The sequence below is a fragment of the Eumetopias jubatus genome, unplaced genomic scaffold (assembly GCF_037043125.1).
Source record: "Eumetopias jubatus isolate StellerSeaLion01/CBP00866 unplaced genomic scaffold, mEumJub1_p1.0 scaffold_14, whole genome shotgun sequence".
NCBI classification, from domain to species: domain Eukaryota; kingdom Metazoa; phylum Chordata; class Mammalia; order Carnivora; family Otariidae; genus Eumetopias; species Eumetopias jubatus.
In genome coordinates this window covers 13,420,093-13,437,915 of record NW_028274820.1, presented here as the reverse complement: position 1 = coordinate 13,437,915, position 17,823 = coordinate 13,420,093, and the positions used below count along the sequence as shown (strand labels likewise).

At 37.9% G+C, this 17,823-nt stretch overlaps 1 protein-coding gene across 1 annotated transcript in view; it reads left to right on the top strand.

Moving 5' to 3' along the window:
• SUGCT (succinyl-CoA:glutarate-CoA transferase) overlaps window positions 1-17,823 on the top strand; it is a 417,779-nt gene that overhangs the window by 33,759 nt on the left and 366,197 nt on the right. The window contains exons 4-6 of the mRNA XM_028108970.2: window positions 1,360-1,445; window positions 1,971-2,021; window positions 13,520-13,640. Coding sequence (XP_027964771.2) covers window positions 1,360-1,445; window positions 1,971-2,021; window positions 13,520-13,640 — 258 coding nt within the window. The remainder of the gene's footprint in view (window positions 1-1,359; window positions 1,446-1,970; window positions 2,022-13,519; window positions 13,641-17,823) is intronic.

The window sequence follows — 17,823 nt, the reverse complement described above, 5'->3', positions numbered from 1 at the left end:
ATTTCCCTAATGACTAGTGATGTCAAGCTTCTTTTTCTGTACCTGGTGGCCTTTTGTCTGTTTTCTTTGGAGAAATATCTTTTTGGGTCCTTTGCCCATTTTTTGATTGGGTTATTTGTTTTTTTATTTGAGTTGTGTGAGTTCTTTGTATGTTTTGGGTATTAACCTGTTATCAGCTATAGGGTTTGCAAATATTTTTTTCCATTCTGTAGGTTGTCTTTTTACTTTGTTGATGGTTTCCTTTGCTGTGCAGAAGCTTCTCGGTTTGATGTAGTTCCACTTGTTTATTTTTTTATTTTTATTTTTTAAAAGATTTTATTTATTTATTTGACAGAGAGAGGCACACTGAGAGAGGGAACACAAGCAGAGGGATGGGAGAGGGAGAAGCAGGCTTCCCGCTGAGCAGGGAGCCCAATGCGGGGCTTGATCCCAGGATCCTGGGATCACAACCTGAGCCGAAGGCAGACACTTAACGACTGAGCCACCCAGGCGCCCCTCCAAATGTTTATTTTTGATTTTATTGCTTGTGCTTAAGTCCAGAAGAATCATTACCAAGACCCATGTCAAGGAACTTTGTTCCTATGTTTTCTTCTAGGAATTTCATGGTTTTAAGTCTCATGTTTAAGTCTTTAATCCTTTTTGAATTAATTTTTGTGAGTGATGAATGGTGTAAGATGTAGGTTCAGTTTCATTCTTTTACATGTGAGTATCCAGTTATCCCAGCACCATTTGTTGAAAAGACTTGTCTTTTCTCCTTTGAGTGTTCCTGGTTCCCTTGTCAAACATTGGTTGGCCATATATGCTTGGGTTTATTTCTGGGATTTCACAGAAACTTAAAGATTTATTTATTTATGATGCCATTTTATTATAAAATCTCACTTGCCATTATTCTGGTTTAAATAATATTTAACAAAAATCTTTTACAGACTCAGCATTTCTTTGCACATTTAATGCCAAGAAGCATAGAAAGAGCTGACCTAAACTGCCAAAGCTTTTTACTTTTTGACCTAAACTGCTGAAGATTTTTACTTTTTGCTTGCCAAAAACTGAGAGTAGTTTTTTCTTTTAAATTTGACATTTATTAAATCTAAAGACTGCTAATAGGATATTTCTTTCTGGATATTGACTTTCAGGGATGGATTCTAGTAAAGATGATATGGTAGGACTTAGTGAATAACATGAGCAGGTAGAGTTTGGACAGTTCCAGCAAGTTCTTACGGTTCCTCTAAATTGTGAATTCCACTGAATTGAGCTGATTTTGTTTAGGCACCTGTGAATGTATATGATGGGTGAACGTTGGTTTGGATGTCTCATGATGTTTAAGAGTTAAATATTAATAGCTCATACTATTATTTTCAGGAGCTGGTGATGATACACGAACTTGGGGGCCACCTTTTGTGGGGACAGAAAGTACTTATTTTCTCAGTGTTAATCGAAATAAAAAAGTAAGAATATAATTTCTTTCTCTGTTTTTTTGTGTAATTCTCTTGTAATAACAAAACTTTTGATATCATCTTGGCTCATTCATTTCTATCCTTTTTTGTGTATATAATATTTAAAATAAGGTGAAATTTTATTCATTCACCAGGTACCAAATAGAAACAAGAGAGCTTTTTACTAATCTTCCTTCTATACTGACATAAAATATTTCACGAGAATTTGTAATTGTTTATAATGGAAATAATTTTATTAAAGAAAGAAATTATTTGATTCTGTACATTTTATTCTTTTGGAGATTGCTAATTGCCTAACTTGGTATTATTTGAAAAATTTTTACTGTTATCCTTGGTATCATCCTAATATAGTCACACTGCAAATAAAATCAGTAAAGATAATTTAAATGTTTCTTCATGAGGAAAATACACTTGCTTTAAGAGGAGAACATAGGATATGAATGGCTCCCTTATTGAACTGTCAATAATATGAAAACCTTTATGATACTATTTTAATATATATATTTTAATTTTTAGAGTATAGCTGTTAACATGAAGGATCCAAAAGGGGTGAAAATCATCAAAGAGGTACAGTATGCTCTATGGAAGACATCTTACCACCTGGGTTTTAACTGGGGATTTGAACATCAGAGTAAAAGTGTTTTAAAACTTTATTTCATTGGCAATCTCTAATTTTGCTATATATACCATTTAAGAGTTTAAGGTGATTAACATAACATAATAAAATAAAATTAAAAAAAGTTTAACTTTACATTTATTGTGAGTAAATTTGCTTTCTAATTTCTTGTATGTTGTGTATAATATTTCTCTACTCTGAAAGTTTTCAGTTATAATGCTATCTAATGTTGACTGAATGCCTACTCTGCATCCCATCTTAGGATTGGGTACTTTCCATATATTATCTCCTCAAATCCTCAGAATTTGACTTGTAAATGGGTATTAGAATCCTCATTTTCATGGTAGGGAAATGAGTCTCATGGGGCTCATGTGATACTTCAAAGATTAAATAGCTAGTAAAGGCAAGAGCTGAAATTTGAACCCAGTGATGTGGGTCACATCACTGGAGAGCCCAAGCTTTTTCTAACGTTTATTCAGATGGCTAATATGTCCACAACTGATCTCAGCATCTCTCCTTGAGGGGCAAGATTGTGTAATGGTTTGGCACACACCCTAATGCCCCACTGCTGAGATTCTCTACTTACTAGCTATGTGACTTCAGGTAGGTTACGTAGGTTTGTTTTTTGGTTGTTATTTGACTTCTTTATGCCTCAGTTTCCTTATCAGTAAAATAGGGATAATAATAGTACCTACTTCTTAAGGTTGTTGTTAGAATTGAGTTAATTTATGTAAAATGTATAGAAGAGTGCCCCCCATAGTTAGTACTCAGTAAGTATTAGCTATTATTGTTCCCGATGCACATGAAATTGGATTCATCATGTGAGATAAAACTTGCTTGTCATCTTTGTTAAAGTTTAAAATCTTATCTAATGAAGGAGGAGGAACAAGATGCAGAGGAGTAGGAGACCTGGATTTCATCTGGTTCCAGGAATTCAGCTGGATAGGGATCAAACCATTCTGAACACCTATGAACTCAACAGGAGATCGAAGAAAAGAATAGCAGCAACTCTCTGAACAGAAAAACAACCACTTTCTGGAAGGTAGGACGTGTGGAGAAGTGAATCCAAGGCGATATTTGGGAAGATAGACGGCGGGGGAGGGGCCTCCGTCGGCCGTTACTGGCAAGCGATAGAGAGCAGAGCACAAAATCGGAACTTTTAGAAGTCAGCTCTGCTGAGGGACGTCGCTCCAGTGGCTAAGCAGGGGGTGGAACCCTCGCGGGACAGTGTGGTCTCAGGACCCTCGGGGTCACAGAAAGACTGGGGGTGCCTGAGTGCGGCAGAGCTCCCAGGTATCGGAGCGGTGAAGCCGGCTGCAGATATGGAGCCAAGACGCGGGCTCTCAGCTCGGGGTTAACCGTGATCCACGGCACAGTCAGGCCACTGCTCCTCCAGCAGGGACCCAACAAGCGGCAGATCTGGGGAGACTCTCCTTCCTCCTCCAGGAGGAGCGGCGCGGGAGCACACTGCAGGAATCTGCTAGGTTTGGAGACTACACGTGGGGTCATGCGCCAGAGATACAAACGCGTGGTCACAGGCCGGGTGAGCACGGAGTGCGGTGGAGACCGGGGAGACGGGAGTGACTGACTGCTTTTCTCTGGGGGCGCACTGAGGAGCGGGCCCCAGGGTCTCAGCTCCTCTGGGGCGGAGCTTGGGAGACCTCCATTTTCACTCTCATCCTCCAAAGCTGTACGAAAGCTTGCAGGGAACAGAAGCTCCTGAGAGCAAACCCGAGCAGATGACTTAGCCCGCCCCGGCAAGGGCGGGACAGTTCTGCCTCCAGCAAAGACATTTGGGAACCATGGCAACAGACCCCTCCACCAGAAGATCAGCAAGAACAGCCAGCCAAGACCATGTTTACTGATCAATGAGAACGGCAGAACTCCAGCACGAGGGGAATGCTGCACATAGAAGTCATGGCTTTTTTCCCCATGATTCTTTAGTCTTTAAGAGTTAATTAAAAAAAATTTTTTTTTGAATTTTTCTTTTTCCCTTTCTCAACCAACATCTTATCAATCCCTTTTTTAAAAAATCTTTTTTACTTTTCATTTTGAGAGTCATATTCTTTCCCTTCATAGTATGTAACCTTATTTTTGGTATGTATATGTTGTTCTCTCTTTAAAATATTGGGATACAGTTTCTTCTAACAAACCAAAATATACCCTAAATCTCTAGTGTATGGCTTTGGTCTAGTCACCTGCCTGAACACATTCTCTCCCCCCCGCCCTTTTTTTTTTAAATCCTCTTCTTTCGGGTGCCTGGGTGGCTCAGTTGGTTAAGCGACTGCCTTCGGCTCAGGTCATGATCCTGGAATCCTGGGATCGAGTCCCGCATCGGGCTCCCTGCTCAGCAGAGAATCTGCTTCTCCCTCTGACCCTCTTCCCTCTTGTGCTCTCTGTCTCTCATTCTCTCTTTCTCAAATAAATAAATAAAATCTTAAAAAAATATAAATAAATCCTCTTCTTTCTTTTTCAACTTCTTATCAATTCCTTTTATAAAATCCATTATAATTTTCATCTTTACAGTCATATTCCATCCCTTCAGCGTATTTACCCTTATTTTCGTACATATATAAGCTTTTCTTTCTTTAAAAGTTTGGGAGGCACGTTCTTCTAACAGACCAAAATATGCCCCAAATCTAGTGTGTGGCACTGATCTATGCACCAAGCTGATCGTATTTGATCATATTCTTTTTTTTTTTTTTATCTTTTTCTTTTTCTTTTTTTGTTCTTTCCCTTTCTTTTCCCCCAGTTTCAGGTCTCTTCTGATTTGTTTAGTGTATATTTTTCTGCGGTAATTGTTACCCTGTTAGCATTTTGTTCTCTCATTCATCTATTCTCTTCTGGATGAAATGACAAGACGGAAAAAATCACCTCAAAAAAAAAAAGAACAAGAGACAGTACTGACTGCCAGGGGGCACCTAATCAATACGGACATTAGTAAGATGTTGGAACTATAGTTCAGAATGACGATTTTAAAGATACTAGCTGGGCTTGAAAAAAGCATGGAAGTTATTAGAGAAACCCTTTCTGGAGAAATAAAAGAACTAAAATCTAACCAAGTTGAAATCAAAAAGGCTACTAATGAGGTGCAATCAAAAATGGAGGCTCTAACTTCTAGGATAAATGAGGAAGAAGAGAGAATCAGTGATATAGAAGACCAAATGATGGAAAATAAAGAAGCTGAGAAAGAGAGATAAACAACTACTGGATCACAAGGGCAGAATCCGAGAGAGAAGTGATACCATAAAATGAAACAATATTAGAATAATTGGGATCCCAGAAGAAGAAGAAAGAGAGAGAGGGGCAGAAGGTATATTGGAGCAAATTATAACAGAGAACTTCCCTAATTTGGGGAAGGAAACAGGCATCAAAATCCAGGAGGCACAGAGAACCCCTCTCAAAATCAATAAAAATAGGTCAACACCCCGACATCTAATAGTGGAACTTACAAGTCTCAGAGACAAAGAGAAAATCCTGAAAGCAGCTCGGGAGAAGAGATCTGTAACCTACAATGGTAGAAACATTAGATTGGCAACAGACCTATCCACAGAGACCTGGCAGGCCAGAAAGGACTGGCATGATATCTTCAGAGCACTAAACGAGAAAGATATGCAGCCAAGAATACTCTATCCAGCTAGGCTGTCATTGAAAATAGAAGGAGAGATAAGCTTCCAGAACAAACAAAAATTAAGGAATTTGCAAACAGGAAACCAGCCGTACAAGAAATACTGAAAGGGGTCCTCTAAGCAAAGAGGGAGCCTAAAGGTAACATAGACCAGAAAGGAACACAGACAATACACAGTAACAGTAACCTTACGGGCAATACAGTGGCACTAAATTCATATCTTTCAATAGTTACCCTGAAAATAAATAGGCTAAGTGCCCCAATCAAAAGACACAGGGTATCAGATTGGATAAAAAAACAAGGCCCAGCGATACGCTGTCTGCAAGAGACTCGTTTTAGACCCAAAGACACCTCCAGATTGAAAGTGAGGGGGTGGAAAACCATTTACCATGCTAAGGGACACCAAAAGAAAGCTGGGGTGGCAATCCTTATATCAGACAAATTAGATTTTAAACCAAACACTATAATAAGAGTTGAAGAAAGACACTATATCATACTTAAAGGGTCTATCCAACAAGAAGATCTAACAATTGTAAATATCTATTCCCCTAACATGGGAGCAGCCAATAATATAAGCCACTTAATAACAAAAGCAAAGAAACACATCGACAAGAATACAATAATAGTGGGGGACTTTAACACCCCCCTCACTGAAATGGACAGATCATCTAAGCAAAAGATCAACAAGGAAATAAAGACTTTAAATGACACATTGGACCAAATGGACTTCACAGATATATTCAGAACATTCCATCCCGAAGCAACAGAATATACATTCTTCTCTAGTGCCCATGGAACATTCTCCAGAATAGATCACATCCTAGGTCACAAATCAGGTCTCAGCCGGTACCAAAGGATTGGGATCATTCTCTGCATATTTTCAGACCACAATGCTTTGAATCTAGAACTCAATCACAAGAGGAAAGTTGGAAAGAACTCAAATACATGGAGGCTAAAGAGCATCCTACTGAAGAATGAATGGGTCAACCAGAAAATTAAAGAAGAATTAAAAAAAATCACTGAAACAATTGAAAATGAAAACACAACTGTTCAAAATCTTTGGGATGCAGCAAAGTCAGTCCTAAGAGGAAAGTGTATAGCAATACAAGCCTTTCTCAAGAAACAAGAAAGGTCTCAAATACATTACCTAACCCTACACCTAAAGGAGCTGGAGAAAGGAGCTGGAGAAAGAACAGCAAATAAAGCCTAAACCCAGCAGGAGAAGAGAAATCATAAAGATCAGAGCAGAAATCAATGAAATAGAAACCAAAAAAAACAGTAGAACAGATCAACGAAACTAGGAGCTGGTTCTTTGAAAGAATTAATAAGATTGATAAACCCCTGGCCAGACTTATCAAAAAGAAAAGAGAAAGGACCCAAATCAATAAAATCATGAATGAAAGAGGAGAGATCACAACCAACACCAAAGAAATACAAACAATTATAAGAACATATAATGAGCACCTCTATGCCTGCAAATTAGATAATCTGGAAGAAATGGATGCATTCCTAGAGATGTATCAACTACTAAACCGAACCAGGAAGAAATAGAAAACCTGAACAGACCTATAACCACTAAGGAAATTGAAGCAGTCATCAAAAATCTCCTAATAAACAAAAGCCCAGGGCCAGATGTTTTCCCAGGGGTATTCTACCAAACATTTCAAGAAGAATTAATACCTATTCTTCTGAAACTGTTCCAAAAAACAGAAATGGAGGGAAAACTTCCAAACTCATTTTATGAGGCCGCCATTACCTTGATCCCCAAACCAGACAAAGACCCCATCCAAAAGGAGAATTACAGACCAGTATCCTTCATGAATATAGATGCAAAAATTCTCACCAAAATACTAGCCAATAGACTCCAACAGTACATTAACAGGATTATTCACCACGACCAAGTGGGATTTATCCCTGGGCTGCAAGTTTGGTTCAACATCCGCATATCAATCAGTGTGATACAATACATTAATAAAAGAAAGAACAAGAACCATATGATCCTCTCAATTGATGCAGAAAAAGCATTTGAGAAAGTACAGCATCCTTTCTTGATCAAAACTCTTCAGAGTATAGGGATAGAGGGTACATACCTCAATATCATAAAAGCCATCTATGAAAAACCCACAGCGAATATCATTCTCAATGGGGAAGAACTGAGAGCTTTCCTCCTAAGGTCAGGAATACGGCAGGGATGTCCACTATCACCACTGCTATTTAACATAGTATTAGAAGTCCTAGCCACAGCAATCAGACAACAGAAAGAAATAAAAGGCATCTGAATTGGCAAAGAAGAAGTCAAACTCTCACTCTTTGCAGATGATATGAAACTATGTGGAAAACCCAAAAGCCTCTACCCCAAAATTGGTAGAACTCAGACAGGAATTCAGTAAAGTGGCAGGATATAAAATCAATTCCCAGAAATCAGTGGCATTCCTATACACCAGGAACAAGACAGAAGAAAGAGAAATTAAGGAGTCGATCCCATTGACAATTGCACCCAAAAGCATAAGATACCTAGGAATAAATCTAACCAAAGAGGAAAGGAATCTGTACTCAGAAAACTATAACATACTCATGAAAGAAATTGAGGAAGACAGAAATGGAAAAACTTTCCATGTTCATGGATTGGAAGAACAAATATTGTGAAGATGTCAATGCTACCTAGAGCAATCTACACATGTAAGGCAATCCCTATCAAAATACCATCCACTTTTTTCAAAGAAATGGAACAAATAATCCTAAAATTTGTATGGAACCAGAAAAGACCCTGAATAGCCAGAGGAATGTTGAAAAAGAAAAGCAAAGCTGGCAGCATCACAATTCCGGAGTTCCAGCTCTATTACAAAGCTGTCATCATCAAGACAGTATGGTACTGGCAGAAAAACAGATACATAGATCAATGGAACAGAATAGAGAGCTCAGAAATGGACCCTCAACTCTATGGTCAACTAATCTTTGACAAAGCAGGAAAGAATGTCCAATGGAAAAAAGATAGTCTCTTCAAGAAATGGTGTTGGGAAGCCACATGCAGAAGAATGAAACTGGACCATTTTCTCACACCACACACAAAAATAGACTCAAAATGATTGAAAGACCTAAATGTGTGTTGGGAGTCCATCAACATCCTAAAGGAGAACACACGCAGCAACCTCTTTGACCTCAGCCGCAGCAACTTCTTCCTAGAAACATTGCCAAAGGGAAGGGAAGCTAGGGCAAAAATGAACTATTGGGACTTCATCAAGATAAAAAGCTTTTGCACAGCAAAGGAAACAGTCCACGAAACCAAAAGACAACCGACAGAATGGGAGAAGATATTTGCAAATGATGTATCAGATAAAGGGCTAGTATCCAAAATCTATAAAGAACTTATGAAACTCAACACCCAAAATACAAATGATCCAATCAAGAAATGGGCAGAAGACATGAACAGACATTTTTCCAAAGAAGATATCCAAATGGCTAACAGACACATGAAAAAGTGCTCAACATTGCTCGGCTTCAGGGAAGTCCAAATCAAAACCTCATTGAGATACCACCTCAAATCAGTCAGATTTGCTACAATTAACAAGTTAGGAAACAACAGAGGTTGGCAGGGATGTGGAGAAAGGGGAACTCTCCTACACTGTTGGTGGGAATGCAAGCTGGTGCAGCCATTCTGGAAAACAGTATGGAGGTTCCTCAAACAGTTGAAAATAGAGCTACCATACGATCCAGCAATTGCACTACTGGGTATTTACCCCAGAGATAGAAATGTAGGGATCCGAAGGGGTACGTGCACCCGATGTTTATAGCAGCAATGTCCACAATAGCCAAACTATGGAAAGAGCCAAGATGTCCATCGACAGATGAATGGATAAGGAAGATGTGGTATACATATACAATGGAATATTTTGCAGCCATCAAAAGGAATGAAATCTTGCCATTTGCAACGACATGGATGGAACTGGAGGGCATTATGCTGAGCGAAATAAGTCAGTCAGGGAAAGACATTTATCATATGATCTCACTGATATGAGGAATTCTTAATCTCAGGAAACAAACTGAGTGTTGCTGGAGTGGTGGGGGGTGGGAGGGATGGGGTGGCTGGGTGATAGACATTGGGGAGGTTGTGTGCTATTGAGCTCTGTGAATTGTGTAAGACTGTTGTATCACAAACCTGTACCTCTGAAACAAATAATACATTATATGTTAAAAAAAAATCTTATCTAATGGATATAAGTGTATGTGATTAGAGAGCTAAATACCCAAATTTCTTTCATATCAAAGCATCAACTTTAACATCATTGCCTTGCTGTTACTTTCCTTATCTATCTGGCTGGTTGAGAGATAATGTCTTTTAATTAGTAAGATCAGAATTAGCACCGACTTTCATTTTCTTGGGTCAATCCAGCAAATGTAGACTTTTTGTTTATTAGATATATTTTGAACACAGAGTTGGATAATTTTTGTGATCTTACTGCTCTGTTTTCATACAGGTTTTCTATAGTGTAACTTAGATTTGTTTGTTTTTGTTTTATTTTTCAATTGAAACTTAGTTTGATTTTTCTAATTTTTTCTCCATTGCTGTTGCCCTGCTCTTTTTTTCTGCAACTGTCTACCCTCACTTTGGACCCAATTCCCATGGTCTTTATTTTCAGACCATTCTTTTTATCTTCTCCTCAGTGGTTATTTTGATTTATCTAATTATTTTTAGGAGATTGTTCTCGCCTTAATTCTCCTTTTTCTGTTCTCTCTCTCAGATTCATCTTCAGTGGTCACAGTTCTTTCTTTTTTGCTTCTATTTCAGAGCATTCTGATATTTTATCCTAAGTAGTCAAGGTTTCAGATTTGACTGAGCAGATACTTTGCAATTTCATTAGAGCTTCTCAATGGGGGAGTATTAGGTGGAATTCATAATTCTTGCTACTAAGACATAAGTGTACATTTGAGTACTTTAGGCCTACATATGTAATTCTGACCAAAGTAAAGGAATCTCTGGGACTTCCTTCTCACTGTCTTTGGATCTTGCCAGTCTTTTACCATCCTGCAAAAACTTTGAATTAACTTTCATTATGGGCTTGATTTCTCTTCGTGTCTGGTGATAATAAAGTACATTTCAAGTCATATTAAACTTACATAGATTGTATGGGGACATTATTCATGTCTGTTGCTTTTAGCTAGTTATACGTTTCTAGCTTTTAGCATGTTATATATTTTATTGCTGGGGGAAAATTATTTTTTGCCTAGTCTTTTTAATCTTTCTGGCATCGATTTCTCTTTTAGTTTAAGAGTAGCAAAACAGCCTCTGTATTCAGAGCATTGTGGCTATGATTGCTAATATAATGAGTTTAGTTTATGGAAACGGTTCCAAAGTAGCATACAAAGCAATCAGCTGGATACATGAGAACTTCAAAAAATATGACTCCTTTGTCTCCTAGGCTAACCAAAAACAGCTATGTGGAGCCTGGAATTTCTGTAGCAATTCCATAGCAATTTGATTTGATAACTTTCTGACACGTCATTTATATTTCAAATAATTCTCTATGTTAATTAGTTGACAGTCACAATATCTCTAGTGCACATGTTATGGTCCACAGAGTAATGTCATGGATTTTATTTTCTTCCAACAGTTTATCATGAAAAATTCAAACCTACAAAAGAGTTGAAAGAAGAGTATAATGAACTTTCTTTAACCCTATGTCTAGATGCAATAATGTTGTTATTTTGCTGTATTTGCTTATTTATGTATGTATACCTACGTGTGTGTGTGTATTTTTGAACTGTTTTATATATTTTATTTTATTATTATTATTTTTTAAAGATTTTATTTATTTATTTGACAGGGAGAGACACAGCAAGAGAGAGAACACAAGCAGAGGGAGTGGGAGAGGGAGAAGCAGTCTCTCCGCTGAGCAGGGAGCCTGATGCGGGGCTCAATCCTAGGACCCTGGGATCATGACCTGAGCTGAAGGCAGATGCTTAACCAATGGAGCCACCCAGGCGCCCCTATTTTTTTTTTTTAAGATTTATTTATTTAGAGAGAGTGAGCAGGGGGAGGGGCAGAGGAAGAGGGAGAGAGAATCTCAAGCAGACTCCACACTGAGCGCGGAGCCCAATGCAGGGCTTGATCTCATGACTCTGAGATCATGACCTGAGCCAAAATCAAGAGTCAAATGCTTAACTGACTGAGCCACCCAAGTGCTCCTTGAATTATTTTAAAGTGGAAGATATGAAACTTTGTGCTGAAATCTTTCAGAATACATTTCCTACCAATAAGCATATTCTCTGATAACATTTTAAAAATTACTTTATGATTCCTTATTCATAAATGTGGTTAAATTATTATCATCAGTTTCCTTTCTACTTCTGATATCCACTGTTCTTAAATTACATCTAATGAAGAGAACTCAGAATTAGATACCCTATATTTCAAATTAATTTTAGTTCTTATTTACTATGCTGTGACTGGATGGAAGATTTTCTTTTTTCCCTTTCAGAAAGAAAAAGATAGTAGCTTCTCTAATCATACAAAATTGTTCTTGCTTTTTATTGTGGGTCAGATTCCAGAATAGATTTTTTAGGTGAGTTGTGAGCATTTAGATGAGGAAGAGGTGATCACCAATAAAACTGGAAACCACTATTCTTACTTTATTTCCTAGTATTTTATTGTATCAGGGAAATGCAGTAAACACTTGGTCTCCCCTGAAGTAATTGTCATATATAACACTTGTAGTTCGAGTGGAGAGCAATATAACTCAGAGGGAGTTTTCTGATGGGTGAAGATATTTTATTATTTGACCTTTTATGGAAAAAATTTGCCCATCCTTTATCTAGAATCTTATTCTATTATGTTAGTTTGTATGTGTGACTATATCTAAATCTATGTGAAAAGGGCAATTAAAAAATTGTTGAATAATTATTAGGCACTTGGATATGTTCAAGAATTACTATAATGGGGGCTCCTGGCTGGCTCAATTGGTGGAGTGTGTGACTCTTGATCTTGGGCTTTTGGGTTTGAGCCCCACATTGGGTGTAGAGATTATTTAAAAATAAAACCTTAAAAAAAAAAGAACTAGTGCAATGAATTTCTCTGGGTGAAATAGTATAAGTTTTGGATGACTTTAAAACAGACCTTAAAAGATATGGAGTCACAATTGAAATTTTGAAAATTTTAAGGTTAAGGTTTATGTTGGTTCATTGTCCTCAAGTTCAGATAGCAGTGATCTGGGAATCAAACTCTGGCCTTGTTTCTGACTTATTGACTCACTGGGTTACAGTTTAATGGGTTTTTTTTTAATAGTTAATTAAATACATTTAGAACTCTTTGGAAAGGAAGCATCTGAAAAGTATGAAAGCATTTCTGAATCACGTTTACGTGTATTAGGTACCTTTATATGCAAGTTGTAATGAGGAATGTTACATAGTAAGGATGGAGAATAGCAAAGACATTGTGTTTAGTTTTTCATAAAGGGTTTGAGATGTTTTTCATATATTTTTATATGTATATTTTAACTTTTCTACCTAAGCTTCTTGAGACTGTATTTGGACCGTATAACCTAGATATTTCTTACATTTAATGTGACCAGATACACTTAACACCATGATATTTGCTGAATATTTTAATGGCCATTCTTTATTGGCAGTAATATCTCAAGTAGTTGACCAGAGCCTTTATGTTCATTTAATTCTACTTTGTAGTTCTACTTTTCTTGTGATTTTTCTGGACTATCACAATGTGAGGATCAACTGTGTTTACTGAAATTCGGATTGTGTCATGTGGGGATCTGTTTCAAGTTTGGAAGTCCCTTAAGAAGTCTGATGCATCTCGCCCTCTTTCCTCAGCTTGCAGCCATTTGTGATGTATTTGTGGAAAACTACGTCCCTGGCAAACTGTCTGCCGTGGGCCTGGGATATGAAGATATAGACAAGATTGCGCCTCACATCGTCTACTGTTCCATCACAGGTATTTCGACCCCACACCCTTGTTAGTGAGTAGATTTTCCAGTTATTGGGTTTCTTTGTCCATGTAAGAAACCTCTTGCTAGTGTTGGTTTTCTTGAAGTGATTCTGTTCTCCCTAGCCCTCACCTTTCAATTAATCATTAAAGAATATTAACTGAAATGAAGATTTTTCCTGTATTTATTGGCTGTTTGTATTTCTTTTTTTTTTAAAGATTTTATTTATTTATTTGAAAGAGAGAGACATAGCGAGAGAGGGAACATGAGCAGGGGGAGTGGGAGAGGGAGAAGCAGGCCTCCCGCTGAGCAGGGAGCCCGATGCGGGGATTGATCCTAGGACCCTGGGATAATGACCTGAGCCGAAGGCAGACATCCAACAACTGAGCCACCAAGGCACCCCTTGGCTATTTGTATTTCTTCTTGAATTGTATGCCTATAGCTTTTTGCCAACTTTTCTATTGATATTTTACAGACATTTATAAAGTACTGTTAATTCATACGTAGAATTGTAGGTGCAACATTAGTTGGCTTTTGGGTAGCACAGGAAATTAACATATCCCTTTAATTTATTCAAAAGTGTTAAGCCCCAGGTGAAGGAAAAGAGTGCTATAAAGTCCTCCAGATTGTTTAGCTAGGGAATGTTGTGGGTGTTTGTGTGTGTGTGTGTGTGTGTGTGTGTGTGTGTGTGTGTATTTAGGTCCAAGGAAAAAAGGTTATCATATTAGTTAAACATATTTTTAAGCACTTAACTATTAATTAGGGATGCAATATAGAAAAGTGGCTCTGAAAATTCTGAGTTACATTAATAGTTTTTATCAGAAAAATTCCTAATATTTGCAGTCTATTTACTCATCTACCAAATATTTACAGCAGGCCTATGATTTGCCAGGCAATATTCTAAGGTTCTGGGATGTGGCAGTGAATAGTACATATTTATGCTCTCATGGAGGTTTGCATTATAGGTTAGGGAGATAGACAGTAAATAAATGAACATATTCTTTAGTTTTTTTTGTAATTGAGGCCGGTAGTGATAAGGGCTAAAGAGAAATAAAGTAGGGCAAGAGGGATAGGGTTAGGAGGAGCTATTTTATACTTGGAGATAAGAGAAGGCTTCCTTGGGGGCACCTGGGGAGCTCAGTTGGTTAAGCACCTGCCTTTCACTCAGGTCATGATCTGGGGTTCTGGATCGAGTTCTGTGTTGAGCTCCATGCTCAGCAGGGAGCCTGCTTCTCCCTTTCCTTCTGCCCCTTCTCCCTCATGCTTTTTTCCTTTCTCTCAAATGAATAAAAAAAAAAAAAAAAGAGAGAAGACTCCCTTGATAAGGTGACATTTGAGCAGAGACCTGGAAGAAGTAAAGGAGTGAATCATGTAGATATTGGCAAAGATGGCTTCAGGAAGGAGAAACAGCAAGTGCAAAGGACCTAAGGCAGGAATGTGCTGGGCATATTTGAGGACCATCAAGGGTGGCTGAAGCAGAGTGAGCCAAGGGGAATGTAACAGGAAGAAAAACAGGGAGATGTTGGTTAGCAAGATCACGAAGAGCTTGTTGGAAACTCTTAAGGAATTTGGCTTTTACTTTGAATAAGTTTGTAAGTTAATAGAGTGTTTTGAACAGAAGAATGGTATGAACTGACATATTTTTAAAAGGATCACTTTAGCTACTGTGTTGAGAATAGACTGTAGAGGACAAGGGTAGAAGTAGAAGAACAATTGTGAAGCTATTGAACTACTCCAGGCTAGAGATGCTGGTGGCTTGAATTAGGGTAGGAGTGGTTGAGGTGGTTGAGGAGCAATAGGATTAAAACTGTTTCTTTATTAGTCATGAAGTAATAATAACCAAAATACTTCTGTTTCTATGCATTCAGGTTAATTGAGATATAATAGTACTTTGACTATGACATATTACTTTAGTATAAATAATGCTTTTCACAGTATAATTATGTAGTGCTTTTTTATATAAATTAAGCTATAACTGCAGTGTTTGGTTGGTATTATTTTAGAGAGAATGATGAGCCCAATGATCATTAACTTCTATACTGAATCAGCATGAGAGACAGGGTCTGTACATAGTAGATGACTCTTTGCTGCTAAATCTGACTCTTTCTTAGATGTACTATTTTATAGATATGTAATCACACTTCAATTTTTATGTGTATATATCAATATTTATATGTGTCAGAGAGAGGGAAAGATTTTTCCTTAAAAATCTCACAGTTCAGTGGAAATGTGGAGGTCTAAATTACTAAAATAGGGAAAATATTATGTTCAAATTACCTTGTTATCATAAAAATGCTACATATCTAGCAAATGTGAAATCTTCTATGACAGTAAGTATTTATTTCTCATTCCCATGAATTTGCATTGGCTGAGGTTCAGCTGATCCAGACTGATTAGATTCCAAGTTTCGGGTTGGGGTCCTGGTGTGCTCTACCTGTCTCTTATACTCCTTGGACCTGTGGCTACCAAATGCATGTTTTCTTTATAGTGAAACGCAAGAGTGCAAGAGAATGAGCCTAACCTCACAAGCACGTTTAAAGCATTAGCTCACATCCCATTTGCTTGCATTCCTTTGGTTAAGGCAAGTCACTCAACCAAGCCCAATACCAATGCATGGTGAAATATATTCTACTCTCGTGGCAGGAACTACAGAGTTACATGGCAAAGTGTAGATTTCAAGAGGGGTAAAGATTAGGAATAATAATGTATTTTATCACATCCTCCAGCCAAACAAAATGCTAATCTACTTGAGGGGCACCTGGGTGGCTCAGTCGGTTAAGCATCTGACTTCAGCTCAGATCATGATATCAGGGTCCTGGGATGGAGCTCCACATCGGGCTGCCGGCTCCGCACTTGGCGGGGAGTCTGCTTTTCCTCTCCCTCTGCCCCTTCCCCTGCTTCTGTGCTCTGTCTCTCGAATAAATAAATAAAATCTAAAAAAAAAAAAAAGCTACTCCACTTGGGAAGCCTCACAGTTCCCAAAGTTTCACATCTATCACTGACTATAGTTAGAGCCAAAGTTCTTCTGGGTCTTGGCTTGTGGTTAGAGAATCTCTGAGTTTTCTTCCAGTTCTCAGATCCCATATTAACATTTAAGGGTGTCAAAGGGCCTTGTAGATAGATTGTATAATGCAGAAGTTCTCAGCTAGGGGGGGAGTGGGGATTTGATAAGCTTTTCAGTGATAGGGATGGGAGGAATAAGGAGATGATGGGGAGAGGCCTTTGCAGTCTGAACAAGCACCTTCCATAATTCTGTAATCCTCTACACCCCCATCTCCTGACAGTCATGAGAAAAACATCCATACAGTTCATTCTCCTTTATTTCCTGATAAGGAAACAGGTTCAGAATGTCCAAGGGCACAGTTATTTAATGCCAGATGGCTTTAAAACTCAGGCCTCTTGACTAAATATTAAGTGCCTCTATGCTTTCCATATTTAGACATTTATCATTGTTATATGTTATATTGTTATAACTTATATTGTTAGGTGATGACATGGACTTTGTGATTACAAGACACTGAACAGCTTGACTTGAGAATAGTATATTCTTGCTCTTTTCTCTCGTTTGTTGTTAATCATATTTACTCATCAGGGAGTCTAAATGTCAACAGAATCTTTGGAAGCAGAGGTCATTTATGAGTCATGAATTTGTGTGTATATAAAGTAAGGGCCACCTCTTTTGTAAAAGTTTGATATTCTTGGTAATCAGTGTTTGTTTTTGATATTTTTTAATAAGACTGATTAGATCAGTCTAAAGTTGCACATGTTATGATTGGGATCCTGGACTTTCCTGATGTTTCCCAGTGGCATTAGTGTTCTGTCAGTGCTGTCCAAGCCCAGATAGTCTGTTCTCACTCACATGTTGGCCTTATTGCTGATGAGAGTAATCTTAGAATGGTTGGAAGATTTATTTTAATGCACTCTGACAGTTCTGTGGTTGAGATTGCCTCAGTCTGTGAAATCTGGTCTGCAGGACAAGAATGTTAGACGGATCACAAGGGAGGAAGGACCTGATTCTTTTTGTTAGCAAGGTCCTCTTATCATTTCAGAGTATGAACATTAGGGGGCAGTGTTTAAAAAGCTATAATTCACTAGGAATTACTTTTTGAGAAAACTTGTGTTTCCTCTGTACCAGTGGGTAGAGAAAATCTCGGAAAGGGTTTATTTATATTTTTAAAGAAGTTTTGTTTT